The sequence below is a fragment of the Emydura macquarii genome, unplaced genomic scaffold (genome assembly GCF_026122565.2).
Source record: "Emydura macquarii macquarii isolate MOO-44397 ecotype Brisbane River unplaced genomic scaffold, CSIRO-AGI_Emac_v2 contig_554, whole genome shotgun sequence".
In the NCBI taxonomy this organism is placed as follows: Eukaryota; Metazoa; Chordata; order Testudines; family Chelidae; genus Emydura; species Emydura macquarii.
Window position 1 is genome coordinate 7,409,349 of NW_027130691.1, and position 14,818 is coordinate 7,424,166.

Consider the following 14,818-nt stretch of genomic DNA (forward strand, 5'->3'; position numbering starts at 1 on the left):
GGTGCTTTGGCAGATCAAAACGTGGTGTGCCAAGCAGATTCCACCATCATGCCCTGTGGTGGCATAAGTGACCATATTCTCCTGGATCTTAGCCAACAGTGTGACAGAGGCCTAATGGTGAATGTGGGGCGGTGCTATGTTGCTAAGTATCAGTAGCCATGGCAAAGGGGTTGCCTGTAAAGTCCCGGTAACAATATGCATAGGTTTATTAAACTTTACATCGACCAGCTTCGTGTGAGATGAATGACATCAGACAGGAGCACAGTGCTCTGCCGTTGAATAGCAGAGGGTAAGGGCTGATGTTCTAAGCATTCGGGCGCTTGCACCCCAGGTTGAACCAGCCAATTTTCTGAGCAGGTTGTTCCAAGTGCTGACTTTGGCTGCTGTCTTCCTCAAGTGGTTGTGGTATGTTAATGATCTATCCAATGTCTGTCTGAGGTAAACTGGGTTTGGATCATGCTTCAGGCACTGGCTGTTGAGGAAAACATTTAACTCATGGCTTGTGCTTGCATTATGCAGATGGAATACACTAGAAACGTTCTTAGAGTATAACTTTATACGTTAATTTAAGCAGCCATGTTGTTTAATATTTTCAGATTCTTATTAACTACATTTTTAGTATGTTATAAAATGGTGAATAATATATTGCTTATTTACTACTGTGGTTCCATATTTGTAAAACTTCACTTCAAAAGGTAGGTGGCTTTCCCCAATTATTTTTTTATATAGAAAAGTGGCCTTTAACTCAAAGTTTTTTATAGAGACTTATGTATTCATCATATTAATTTTTTATTTTAAAGTTTTAAGAGATTATAAGTAGTTTAGGCCCTAATATGTTTTGAATTAAATTCAGATTTCATTTTAAACAGGTTTATTTTAAAAAAGAAAATCTTATTATAATTTAAATAACAATATTAAACTAAATCCAATTGAAATAAATCAGTGATTTTTATCCATCCTGCCATGTGCAGTCAGTTGCAGGATTGGGGTTTAACTTTGCTCACTGTGTAGATGAGAATGATGGAAAGCAGCAAAACAAAATTTACCTTTTTTTCTTTTATGTTTAGGAATTTTACCACTGTTAAAGTGCAGTGAGAGTAACAGATCTGGTGACTGGCATTTGAATAGAGTTGAATCTTATGGTACGGTACGTAAAATACTGATTCTTTACTCTAAAGGTAGGGAGTTGAAGTTTGGTGTATTAAGAATTAATGTGAGGCTAACTTAATGGTAGCATAAAGAATACCCATGTTTGATTTCTTGTCTTGGAATAACCATCCTTGTGGACACTGAAGATCCCATGACATTTTTCATAAGAGTAGAGACTTACAGGTGGAGTTTATCCTGTGTCAGAATTCAACTCTGTCATGGTGGTTGCCTGCTGCATACAATGATATGCAGAGGCTTCAGTTTTAACACTGGTAGCTGAAGGGACTGCATGGCAGTGATGCCTGCCATGCATAAAGCTGATGCAAGGTATGACTAAATATAATCTAGTACATTTAAAAATAGCTGTCAAACTTGAACTGATATTTTTCAGAATGTTTCCAAAGTGACCATAACCTTGATGAGAAACCTGCAGTTGTGTTTTTCTAATGCAACTGATTGCTGCATGGAGCCACTTTGTGTTGTTGAGACTCTTCAGGTTTCTGCTTGTCGTGGTTCAACAGTGTTAGCAAATCTCCTGATTCAAGTTGAACTATATGCCAACTCTTCATTTACAGGAAATGTGTCAGGTAAGTGTTTAAAAAGAAATCTGTACCTTGGCTGGTTTCAGTTTCATTTTTGAATATTTGTATGTCTTCCTAGGCACTTCCCAGCATGCTAGCTCTTGTCGCCCCAAACTTTAATTTATTTATAATCTATAGCAGTGGACCCCAAACTTTTTCTCTTGTGCCCCCCCCTTACTAGTAATAGAATATGTCCGGGTCCTCACAGGCTGAGAGTCGGGTCTGGGGGCCAGGAACTGAGAGTGGAGGCTGGTGGCCAAGAGTGAGAGCTGGGCTGCAGCTGGGAGCGGAGCCGGGGCCATGCCACAGCCATGGCCGGGAGTGGAGGTGTGGCTGGGAGCCAGGGGCTGAGAGCTATAGACAATGGATGAAATCAAAGGCAAACCATCCAGTTATCTTCAGTCGGGTCAGCCAGCATTTCACCCCATAATTTTTTTGGGCCTCAATTGTGCCTTTTGGGCATCTGCAGAATTGATTGAATAAGGTAATTTTAGGCTAAACTATCTTGGCACAGTTTATTGCTTGTGAGGCAAATTAGTAGTGATGGTTTTAATTTTTTCAATTAAAGATCATTTTTTTAAACTGAAGAAAAGTGATGATTAAAATATAGTGATGTGGATATCTAATGTCTGATTTTATTTTAGTGGTCATTTTCCATGTGTTCATTCTTAATGCAAACAGGGTTCTTCTAATATTTTAGGTTAGACATCTGAGATGTGAAGTTGCTTGTTGGAGGGGGGTCCTTAGTGTGGGTTTGGTTGCGGTGGGTTGGGCCGAAAATGTAAGGTAATGGAAAATTGGAGACAGTGCAAGGATCTTTTATTGCTGCCCTATTTGTCAATATTTAAAAAATAAAATATATAAGGTTGAAATATTCTCTAATGCATATTTTCTCTTTTTCTTTTTAAAAAGAATGTTATCATATAATTCTGATTAGTGGGATTGCAGTGCAAAATTAAAATGTTAACTTTATGGTCTAACTTTATTTTATATTACTGTTTTATAGAAAATGCAACACTCATCCCCAATCAAGTGTTTCAGCCCCTGGGCTCTTGTCCTTGTAACCTGACAGCTGGAACTTGTGATGTTCGTTGTTGCTGTGATCTGGTACTGATTACTTGTTTAACTTTTAAGTTATTCCCTTTAAAGTTTTATGTTACCAGTACTCTTAGGGAAATACAGCAAAGTCCACTAAAATACCTGAGAAATTATTTGTTAAAATATTATGCATTAATATCTACTTTCTCAGTCTTTGAAAAGTACATCACTTTAAAACAATATAAATAGGGGACTTCAATCACCAGACGTGTCACAGGCACTAAATTTCACTGGAAACACTGTTTCTGTTAGTGTCCTCTGGTTTTAATGGTAGAATTTTAAAAAGGGAAACTCATTATAGTGAAAACATTTAAAAAGCCATATTCAACTCAAATATTATAGCTCAGCTAAATGTTTAATGGAATACAACATTTGTGTCACTGTTTCCATTCTAATCTTAACTCCTAATAGTGCTAGGAGACACTTCTTAAATAACCCTGGTATGAATATTGCCTGCCATGAGAACGCATCCTTGGTGAAGCAGAAAAGAAGCTCTGTCATGTTAAACAACTTCCTTTTTCTTTTTATTTCAAGGAATGCACTCCAGATATGAAGCAATTGTTCAGTGGATCATGTTTTGCTGGAGTGTTTGGTGGGAATGTAAACCTGCCTTTTGACCAGTTGTGCTCTGTTCAGACAACAAACAGTGCTCCTGACTGGTTTCCCTTCTTGTGTGTACAGTCTCCTATTAACAATACACCATTTCTTGGCTACTTCTACCATGGTTCTGTGTAAGTTTAAGTTTAAAAAAATAGTCATAGTGAATGTATCGAGTAGTTATATACCAATTAAGTTGTTATGCTACTTGTATAATGTGAGTAATGTTATTTACAGATAGAGCCTTGCAAATCTGTGGATATCCGCAACCATGGACCATGTTTGTGGATTGGATGTGGATACAGATTTTACATCTAGAGCCCTGCAAATTTGCGGATATCCGCTTTATATCAGTGGACCAAGTTTGCGGATCGCAGATTGGATGTGGATACAAATTTTGTATTCATTCAGGGCTCTATTTACAGGAATTATCCAAAATCAACATTTTAAAATATGTGCATTATTTAAGTTTATACAGTGAATTTTAATGGATTGTGTGTATGGATTTAGAGATAATATGAGAGAGGAAGACTTGAAAGAGAGAATGAGTAACTATTTGCATTGGATAAGTGATACACTACTAATTTATTTTTTTAAATTTGTTTGCAGTTCTCCATCTCAAGTTTCTTCCTTTAAGATTCCTTTGCAAACTGTTCCAGAAATACCTTCTAGTGGTTACAAACAAGGAGATCCAATTATGACGACAGAGAATGAATATTTTACAATTCGTCAGGTAATAGCTTCATGTTAACAATATTTGGCTTTTGTTTTTTCTTTTTTTTCCCTATTTGTCAACCTCACTGTTTCTCAAGCTTACATCTCTGTATAGGACAAAGACAGATACAAGCAATTCTGTGACTAGCTGTTTTGAACTGGTGAAATATACTTTTCAACTAGCACAAAATTCACATTAAAAATAAACATTATCTCTGTACTATCAGTTTTTTCCCATATAAAATTAATATTTTGAATTTAAGCAAGAAATATAAACAAATTTGGCATAACTTAAAATTTTTAAGAGTTCTTTACATATTTCTGTATTTTTATACCCTCTGCTCTGTAACTGAAAACTTTTTCTATGTATTTTCTATTACCCCCATGCTCAACTACCCAGGCATTTTCTAATTTTTTTTTTTTTTACATTTTAGAATTTTCATTTTAAAGTCACTGTTTGTTCTCTGTCTAGTAAATCATAGTGAAACCTTGAATTATATTGTAATATTGTTAAAAAAACTGAGAGTCCGGGCATAAGCTTTCGTGGGCTGCAACTCACTTTATCAGATGCAGCCCATGAAAGCTTATGCCCGCAGAAATTTGTTAATCTTTAAGGTGCTACAGGACTCTTGTTGTTTTTGCTGTATACAGACTAACACGGCTACCCCTGTGGAACTTGTAATATTATTGAAAGCTGTGTTTTAAAATCAGACTTTTTTTATCTAAATAATTCATTTGGTCTAACAGCTTGCTTGTTTTGAGATAAGTGTACATGGGCATAGTACAGACACTATGCAGTGAAAAAGCTGTGTGCTTTTTAACTTGAACAGTAGAGCTAGAATAAATCCATCTTAATATTTTTTTCTGTTGAACTGCATGCAGCGATCCGTGGCTGGGCAGTGTGTTGGAAACGCCCCAGTAGCATTCCTTCAGAATGTTGATGTTAAATGTGTTACTAGTCTATCAGCTTACAAGGAAGGATTGTCTCATAATATCATGATAAACAGTGGTACTGGAGGTATGTTGCATTTGTTTTGGCAAAATGTGCTGATATTGATTTAAGAATAGATATAGTGATCTTAAAGTCCTACGACTGATGATCTGGTAGCTATTTATGGACTATGTGATATCTTGCATTTTTCTTATTATCTTGTGGTTGTGAGAACATATTTGGCCATGCTTCTCCCTTGCAAAGTCATTCCATTGTTGACTGACTTGTTATTGTGGCAAGCCTCCTGTTAGAGGGTCCCCAGATTCAGAATATGAGGCTTGGAGTATGACTTCCTCAGTTTCCCCTCTCCCACCAAATACAGCTTTTGCCCGACAGGGTTCAAGTACTTGTCCTCATCAAGGGCATCCTTGCTCTTTCATGTATTCAGACTGTTTCAAGAGGTTTTTTTCCCCATCCAAGGGCAGACACTATACTCCCTTTAGAGTTAGCTATAAGTACCTCCTCTATAACACTTTGCACTTCTGGTGTAGAAAGCATCATCTCCTGGGTCTCAGATATAGGGTTACGTTACCCTTGGCCATTGTGCCAGCATGAAGACAACATATCATAAGTTGTCTGCCAATAAAATTTTGAAGGTAAGACATTCTCTTTATACTGTCAAACAGTCCTTTCACCCCACTTCTTGTCACATGTTGCACTTCTTCCGTGGGAGTATATTAGTACTTCAGAACACCATACATAATCATTTAATAAGAAAGATCTGATTATAATCAGAAAATGGTGAGTGTCAGTATCTTTATTGCTCTTCTGAAAATGTGTATTTGTACAACCAGGGGCTTAAAGTGTCTGGACGTAATTTTGTCCTTCTCTGAGGGCATTGCTGGGTCCATTATATCACTCTGGATCTTAATACAGTGAACCAGCAAAAATAGCTTATTTTGTTGTCATGTAAAGCATGCTCTTTCAGAGGAACCTGTTGTGATGTAACGACTGTCTAGCCTTTTACCAAGAGCTGCTGGTTTATTTTCTAACTCATTTTTTTAGTTTAATAAATTCTCTACCTTGGACGTGGAAAAAGTATGAGGCTATGTCATGTTTGCTGGTTAGACTTGCTGCATTTACTGTTTTTCTTGCCAGGCGCCATCCAACAAAATGTGATCTATGGGAATGTAACTGATGTACGTAACTTCATCACTAAACCAGGTATGTGTCTTTTCTGTATGCATCTATTCTTACCCAGCCTTCAAGAGACAAAGAGTTGATGATTAAGGCCTTATGGCCTAACATTTTTTATCTACTCTGACTCTTAAAAGGGATCTTTGCTATTACCTGAAACTTAAAAAAAAAAGTCTGACTTACTGTGTTACGCAAAGTGAAAAACGTTAAGGTCTAATCTATCTTCCTTTGATGTCTGTGTAAAGAAGTCTATTGACCTCAGTGGGATGTGGATCAGACCTCTAGTCTTTATACATCTTAGCCAGCAGCAAAAGTAATTTTAGAGAGAAAAAAATTGAACAGTTGTAATGGGGTTAAGATGTAAGGAATCCTTTAGCTATATTGAAAGTTTACACTCAAGTATAATAGTTGAGCCCCACCCACATACAGATGTATAGATTGGTATTTTGAAAGACCTCCTTTCTTATTAAGTGCATCCTATAGTCAGTTGATCTACACTTTCATGTAGAAGATCACAGGCTAGAGGATTGTGTCATAGATGCCCTGCATTGGCGTGATATCATAGTAATTAAACACTAAAACGAAGGCATTTTTGTTTTTCAAAAAAAGTTAGAATGAAGGCTGTTATGCCCAAGATTTTGTTAAAGGTAGTTTTTTTATTGCATTTATATTATAATCTTCATTAAGGTGTAATAACCTCTTTCATTAGTATGGTTTTCATCATTTGAACTGTTCTTTTCTTTGCAGAAGACTTTCAGCCTACTGCGGTTTTATGTATAAATGTGACCTTTGCAGAATATTATATGTTCATATGGAAAGGCAAGACAATAGAGGAAATAAATGTCACAGTCCTCCTTGGAGAGTTATGTGATGGAGGTACTGTAATGCCTCTCTACAAAATTACTTATTCAGAAATAGTTTTTTTTCCTCAGCATAGAAGCTTTGTGACAAATACTTTTATTCAAACATCAGAAGGACGATACAGTTTGAAATAAATTTTTCATTGGACTAAGAAGAACCAGTTCGTGTGTCTGGTCGGTATATTATTTGTATTAGGGTAGTCATTTATTAATCGATGATTGGAAGTATATGATTTACACAAAAAGTCATGTGTCACTGGCCTGTATTGCAGGATTTGAGAAGTTTCATTGAAGGCATTAATCAGCTTCTGAAATCATATATGAGCATGCACACACAATCCAAGAGTGTGGGTCTCAATGGCAGCTGTTGATTGTTGTGTGTGTCAGTTAACAAGACTTCGGTCACTATGAGGGTGGGGGGAGTGGGAGTTTAGTTTTTGATGCAATTGCTTTTTTAAATAAGAAAAGTATTGCAATGGATTACTTTTTTCTAGGAAATTATTTATATTTTTTTCTTTTACTAGAAATATTGACACAGAGATTTGCAGTAAACTTTGTAAGCTTCAACAGTACTAGTACAACAGAACTATCTGGGAATCCAGGTAATACTACTCTCTTTTACTTTAGCGTCTGTTGGCTGATGGGGGGAAATTTCTTTTAATTGATAGCCATAACCAGTTATGCCCAAATTTTATTTCTTATGTCTCTCTCATTTTCGTCTTAATGTTGATAATCATAGCCTCCCTGTTTTCTGCCATGGCACTAATAATATTGATGATGCTGAAAAGTATAATCAGATATTGAATAACTAAAATATTAGGGTCTGATCCTGAAAACACTACGAGGCATAGTGCTTGCTACTGTGAGTATTCCGAACAAAATGATCCATTAGCAGTTGTCATCCTAATGCTCCCTTGAACGTTGAATTGGAATCTTGCTCTGTGTCGGCATAGGAAGATAGACGAGAAGAGACTTTCTTTGCCCTCTTTCCTCTCTTTCATAGTGCAGCCAGCTAACACAAGATAGAATTTGGCTCTTACTATTTTCTGCAATTTGTTAATACTCTTTTGTTTGAAGTGAGACCATTCTTGCTATAATGAAAATTTCTGTTTAGCTGTGAAATTAAACACCTCACCAGCCAGTTGGGATTCCCCAAGAGATTCACAACTGTAGGAGGCAGTACTTCTAGCAAAACGAGAAGGGTTCAGGGTGTTAATACTAGGCACTTTTAAACAGTGTTTTACAAACACTAACTAATCCTCACAACACCCTTGTGAGAGAATAACTGTAATACCTAACTAGCACCTACAATGCTTTTCATCAGTAGATTACAAAGTGCTTTACAAAGACGGTCAGTATCATGATCTCCAAGGTCACAGAGTAGATATGGGAGTCAAGATTAGAATTCACTAGTTCCTAACCTTCATTCCTGAACTCAGTTCACTAGACCATGGCACATTTAAGAACTTGGGGAATTATATGTATTATAAAAATGTTTGTCAATGCTGATGAATTCTTATAAAATGTTCACAATTTCTCTTTGTGTGTTTAGGTTACCAAGTTGGCAAACCTGTTAGAGCTGTAAATACTAATTCCTCTGATACTGTTACCAGTTTAAAACTTTGGCAGCCAGGTACTACCTTTTGAAATGCCATGTTTCTATCACAACTGCAATATAAATCTTCCTCCACTTTCTGGAGGTCCCTGCTGCTCTGCCCGCTGTGTCCCTCCAGCAGTGGGAGGGGCCGAGCAGGGATGGGGGCGGGCTCTGGGGTGGAAGAGGCAGGACAGGAGGTCGCCTCCCTCAGAGGAAGCTTCACCCGCCATCAATTCTGCTCTGAGTTGCTATTCAAATGTTTCTTGGAGTTTAGATAAGTTTATTATAGAAACTCCAAATGCCATGAAATATATATATGTATAAAGCAGATTTCCCTGTTTCATAATTATAGTATTTTGTACATAGTGCTATCTCATGAATAAAAGGCCATTACTAAAATACTGGAAAAATATACTAACAAGTAATCTGAAATATTGTCATTTTGCATGGAAGTGCAAGATGGATGCAATAAAACAAAGAACTGAAAGAATCTGCAATTTTTAAGATGCTATAAATGAAAATGATGGATGGACTCTTAAGATAAATAGAATTTGAGTAGTATTTGAACTACACTGTTTTAGCATTATAAATCCAAGTAGCTTTCTACAAATTTGCAAGCTAGAGACTGAAAAGTTGATATGAGAAACACAAATGGATGTTTTCATTTTGTAGTTGGCAGTGGTTTGTGTACATCAGCAACTTTTACACCAGTTCTGTTTGGATTAAATTCACTATCTGGATGCATTTTAGAAGTTGATATTAATGAAGATTGCAGTCAGTTAAGGTGAGGTATATGTGGATCATCCAATCCTCCTGCTAGCCTTCCCCGCCCCCATATTCATTTGTGGCTTACTTTAAATGCTAATAGAGCTCTAATCTTAGCATTCAAAATAAGAAACCAATGCACTTTAACTAATCTGATGTTATCATAGTGGTGGGTTTTTGTTTTGTCTTACTGTAGCTGATGTTGCAAAACAGTCCCTATACAAGTCTCCTATATCCACACATTCATATTTTTCTGAAATATTCAGCTTTGGGGTTTGAAAATGGCTATTCTTACTGTCTCTCTCTCTCTTTTTAAAGATTTTTTTTAGCAATTTCAGCAAAATCTTTTACATTGTTTTGGTGTTGGGAGAATGTCAATAAAATGAATTTTCCCCCCATTTTAAAAAAACCCGTTTTTTCCACTGGAATAACTCAAATAGCTGAAATTTGTTTTTTTGTTAAATGCCTGCAATGAGAATTTTGAAACTCCAAACTACTAATAAATATCTCATGTGAAAAGTCCCCATGTGGCCCCCATTTCCATAATATCTGAGGACCTCACAATCTGGTCCCAGGCTAGTGTTTGAACCACTGGCCTTCCTCTCTAGGGATGGGTATTTAATGACAACAAATGCTGAATACCCTTGTTTTACATCTCATTTGGAAGCTGGCAACTCCAGTATCATAGCACCCCATTGCATCATACCTCAGCCTGGAGTTTACTGATTCAAAGGGAAGTTGTCACCTTACTTGAGTCATCCATATCAATTCCAGCAGCACTTGCGTTTTCATACTGGGTCTCCTCTACAAGTACCGACAAGTTCTAATAACATTACAGCCCAGAGTGATCTAGCTACAGGTTTATTTGTAATGTATTACAACATGAGTGTTTTGCAGGGAGAATGTAACTGCTAGACTTAATTCATTAATACAAGCTACTCATGTTGGGAAGAGAGGCAACTCAAGTTACAGTGATCTAAATGACTTGGTGGAAATAATACGTAAGTCAAAGTTTCTTCTGTTATCTCTAGCTTAGATTAATATAAATGTTGGTTTTACTTTAAAAGATTCTAATTATATTATATTTTTTCTTATAAAATCATGGTAAAGATGTATGGTAACTGTGTTTTAATTTCAAATGATGAGAAATCCTCTTTTTCTGTGTCCATGCAATACCTTCCCTCCCATCCATCCACAAATTAAATACTGATACTGTGGTAACATTTTATTTTTATTGTCAATCTATACACATGATATAAATTGACATTTTTTATTTCCTCATTGAAAAAAATTTATGACAATCTCAGTATTTAATGTGGAACCTCTCTTTTATCCAAGGAAGAAATGACATTTTTGTTGTATCTCACTGCATTATGATAGTGTTTAAAATATTTTTGTAATATATTTTTTTCAAATCTAAGTAACTTTGTTTTCCTGAATAGGTTTAGATCTACCTAATCCTAATGCAAATACAAGTGTTGGAAATTTGAAGGGCATCTGCTTAGATATTCCTGCTAATCTGAATATTCGCATAATCACTGCTGATGTGGGTGCAGTAGAAGGGATTGCACAGGAAGAGATACTTGGTGTACAGATCAGGTACAACAGAATCATGGTGCTTGTTATATTTGGTGAACGTTGTGTTCAAATATATTTGGACACTGTTGGGTAGATGAAACCAAAACTATGTAGTTTAAAAAAAAAAGTTGCTTACAGGTTTTTCAGGATTATCTGAGGTTTTGTTTGGGTTTCTTCTTCTCCAGTGTTTGCAACCCAAATCCAACTGCTCTAGTATATAATCAGTTTCACTTTCTGGTTAGCTTGTTTTCATTTCCAACGTGAGATGTGCAAAAAGTAAATTATTGGTGAAAAATAAAATAGACTTATTAGAACTGAAATAATTAAAATAAATCTCCTCTAATGTTGCTAGTAACAGCAATAAGGAAATGTATTACTTTAAAATATTATTTTAACCTGACAGTCTCATTTTATTAGCAGCCATGTTTCTCTCTTCCTGTAACTAACTTTGTTACTTGAGTAGCTTGTGTAGCTTCACTTGATACACACATTAGTAGCAAGCTATATATTTAAAGCATAAGTGGAAAAATTCCAGAAGAAAATATCCAAAACTCATAAATTTCAAGTGTCAAAAGTTCAGTTTAGCAGTATGTTTTATACATTCCATCTCATTAGATGGAGAGAATATAAACCTTTATAGGTAAAATGTTCTATTGTGTGTATGCCAAAGTTGTTCCAGGGGGGAAAAAAAAAAAAAAAGCATTTACCCACTGTCCACGCAAAATGAGTGTTTGGAGTGGCAAATGTACATTGTTGCTTAGAATAGCAGTCAGCCATGATCCCTGAATACTGATCATAGCTCTGATGGCTGAGTTACCTTGGGCAAGTCACTTCTCTGCAATTCAATTTATTGATAGGTAATGATTAGTATGATACTTACCTGAACCAGAGGTGTGCTGTGAGGCTTCCATTAATGTTTATTAAATACTTTGTTAGCCATGATGAAAAGACAATATATAAGTGCAAAGCATTTGTATTATACTTTGTGTTTAATTTAAATTAGGATTTAGGTGAATGATATTGTCCAGCTCTTATTAAAAAGAGAGAATAACTAATAAAATTATGAAAATGCAGTGCAAGAATACAGCAACAGGTACACCGTCAATATTAAAAATCCCTTTGTAAAATAGACTCATAGACTTTAAGGTCAGAAGGAACCATTATGATCATCTAGTCTGACCTCCTGCACAACGCAGGCTACAGAACCTCACCCACCCCTACAATAGACCCCTAACCTATGACTGAGTCACTGAAGTCCAAAAATAATGATTTAAAGACTCCAAGGTACAGAGAATCCACCAGCAAGTGACCCGTGCCCCATGCTGCAGAGGAAGGCGAACCCCCCCAGGGTTTATGCCAATCTGCCCTGGGGGAAATTCCCTCCTGACTCTAAATATGGTGATCAGCTAAATTCTGAGCATGTGGGTAAGACTCACCAGCCAGACACCCAGAAAGAATTCTCTATACTAACTCAGAACCACCCCATCTAACATCCCATCACAGGCCATTGGGCATATTTACTGCTAGTAGTCAAAGATCAGTTAATTGCCAAATTAGGCTGTCCCATCATACCATCCCTTCCATAAACTTACCAAGCTCAGTCTTGAAGCCAGCTAGATTTTTTGCCCCCACTTCTCCTCATGGAAGGCTGTTCCAGAACTTCACTCCTCTGATGGTTAGAAACCTGCATCTAATTTCATGGCTAAACCTCCTAGTGGCCAATTTATATGATACACTCTTTGACATCCATTTGACAGTTCCCATATAAATTACAGTGATTATATGTTAAATTTCTTTCAGTTTTTCCACAGTGATATGGCAATTCCAATGTGGGATTATCTGTGAAAATAAGTCCAGTTTTCTTCCCGTCACTGCTTCAGTCCAGTTTATTAAAGTACCAGCTCAACCACCCATTCCAATGACGAGGTAACTTTTTACAGAAATCAGATATCCAGCATTATATTATGAATAAATACCAAATTAAAATAACAATAATAAAATGGTAAATTTGCTTTGCTAGAAAATAGACATTAGGCTTGGCATCTGGTTAGACTGCATGGAGTCACAGCTGTTCTATCAGTTAAGTGTCTGCTTCTGTGAAGTGCTTAATGCCTTAAATCCCGCTAAATCAGTGGAATGACAGTGGGAGTTGAAAGGTACTCAGCCTCTAGGGCCTCGTGACAAGTCCTTCAGTAGTTCTACTTGTGTAAGATTCACTCAAGTGAATAAAGGGTGCTGAATCAGCCCCTAAACCGACCCTGGCCTTGTAGGCACAGGCAAGCAATTACGTTGTTATTACCAAAACACAGGGTTTGTTCCCTTGCTAATAGAACTACAGAATTTTATATGAAAAATATAAATGTTAGGTCAGTCACAGCAAGGCAAGGTTGTTTCTTATAGTAAACTTTATATTGCTTTGTTCAGTCTAGTTTTAAGTTTCTCAAGAGATGAGATTTTCATCACTTCTTTCAGGAAACTATTCTGTGGACTAAAAGTTCTTACCATAAGGAAGTTTTCCCTTATATTCAAGCTAACTTTTCCTGTGCTCAGTTTCATCCCAGTTCTTCTGGTTTAAACCCTCGTACTACCTCCCCAAAATCCTCTTTCTTGGTGTATATCTTTGCTCATCGCAAGAAGGAACATTCCCTTAAATCATTCCATGGCTAAAAATGAGAGATATTGCTTAGAAAGGAAGTTTTCAGGTTTAATGCTCCTGTTTTAATTGATCTTTCAGGAAAAAATAATTTCATGAAAAAAGCTGCAAGATTATTTAACCTAAACAGCTTTCTAATTTGTTTTTCCCTTCATTTGCACGGATGTCTGGTTGTACTATGGCTGCAATTTAAGGTTTTTTAAAATTGTTTTTGTAGTTTTCAGATTAACGACACAGAATATGACTGCAATCGAAATGAAGTTTGCTGGCCACAACTCTTTTATCCATTGACACGGTATTACACAGGTAAAAAAAGTAGACTGTGTGGAGTACAATGTATTATCCAGATTTCTTCAAATCATTAAAAAATTCAGTAAAATTACATGATACTTTGCCGAAGGGAAGTGAAGTCCTCCTGTCTTTTGGAAATTGCAAGCTGCAAAGTATATTTGTTAAATGGTTCTTTACTGTCCATGATTGAATTTATATTGTATCTTGGCAGATCAGTGGGGAAAAATAAACAATAGTTACAAGACTCAGTACTTCATTGGTTGGTTTGGGGATTTATTGGGGATTTTTAAAATGTTTTAGGGAGAATGAGGTTCCTTTTTTTAGCCCCTTTCAAAACTCTCTATCTTACCGGCGCCGCCGCCCCCCCCCCCCTCCCAAATCTGTTTACTTTTCTTTCTGGCCAACCTACTTTATAAAAAGAATGCATGGCTTGTTCTATTATATTGGCCTGTTACTCTGTCAAGTTCTGTATTCTGCCTCTGTCTGTAGTATTTGTCCACTTTCAGCTAATTGAGTTAGGAATTCCTGAATTCCAATCCAGGCTTTTCAGTTTTTCCATTTGTAAAAGATGGGTATGATCATGCCTTACAGGGGGTTTGAAGATTAAATAGCTGATGTTTGTAAAGCCCACTGAGGCACTGCTCCTGCAGTGAGAACTGCCAGGGTATAAAGGAATGCCCCTGTTGTTCTCAGCAGGAGATTGGGGCCTCAAATTGTTTTGTACTACATCATTTTATTCAGGTCCATGTTCAGTTGTAATCTGTAGCTTCTTATCTTTGCCTAACTTTTAATTCAGTATAAAAATAA

General features: G+C 36.5%; 1 protein-coding gene across 1 annotated transcript in view; it reads left to right on the forward strand.

The window, feature by feature from the left end:
- LOC137147601 (V-type proton ATPase 116 kDa subunit a 2-like) overlaps positions 1-14,818 on the forward strand; it is a 49,743-nt gene that overhangs the window by 3,058 nt on the left and 31,867 nt on the right. The window contains exons 3-17 of the mRNA XM_067539935.1: positions 1,068-1,147; positions 1,541-1,736; positions 2,737-2,837; positions 3,363-3,559; positions 4,035-4,158; positions 5,022-5,157; positions 6,229-6,294; positions 7,015-7,143; positions 7,652-7,729; positions 8,680-8,760; positions 9,397-9,508; positions 10,387-10,490; positions 10,932-11,088; positions 12,868-12,993; positions 13,938-14,026. Coding sequence (XP_067396036.1) covers positions 1,068-1,147; positions 1,541-1,736; positions 2,737-2,837; positions 3,363-3,559; positions 4,035-4,158; positions 5,022-5,157; positions 6,229-6,294; positions 7,015-7,143; positions 7,652-7,729; positions 8,680-8,760; positions 9,397-9,508; positions 10,387-10,490; positions 10,932-11,088; positions 12,868-12,993; positions 13,938-14,026 — 1,776 coding nt within the window. The remainder of the gene's footprint in view (positions 1-1,067; positions 1,148-1,540; positions 1,737-2,736; positions 2,838-3,362; positions 3,560-4,034; positions 4,159-5,021; positions 5,158-6,228; positions 6,295-7,014; positions 7,144-7,651; positions 7,730-8,679; positions 8,761-9,396; positions 9,509-10,386; positions 10,491-10,931; positions 11,089-12,867; positions 12,994-13,937; positions 14,027-14,818) is intronic.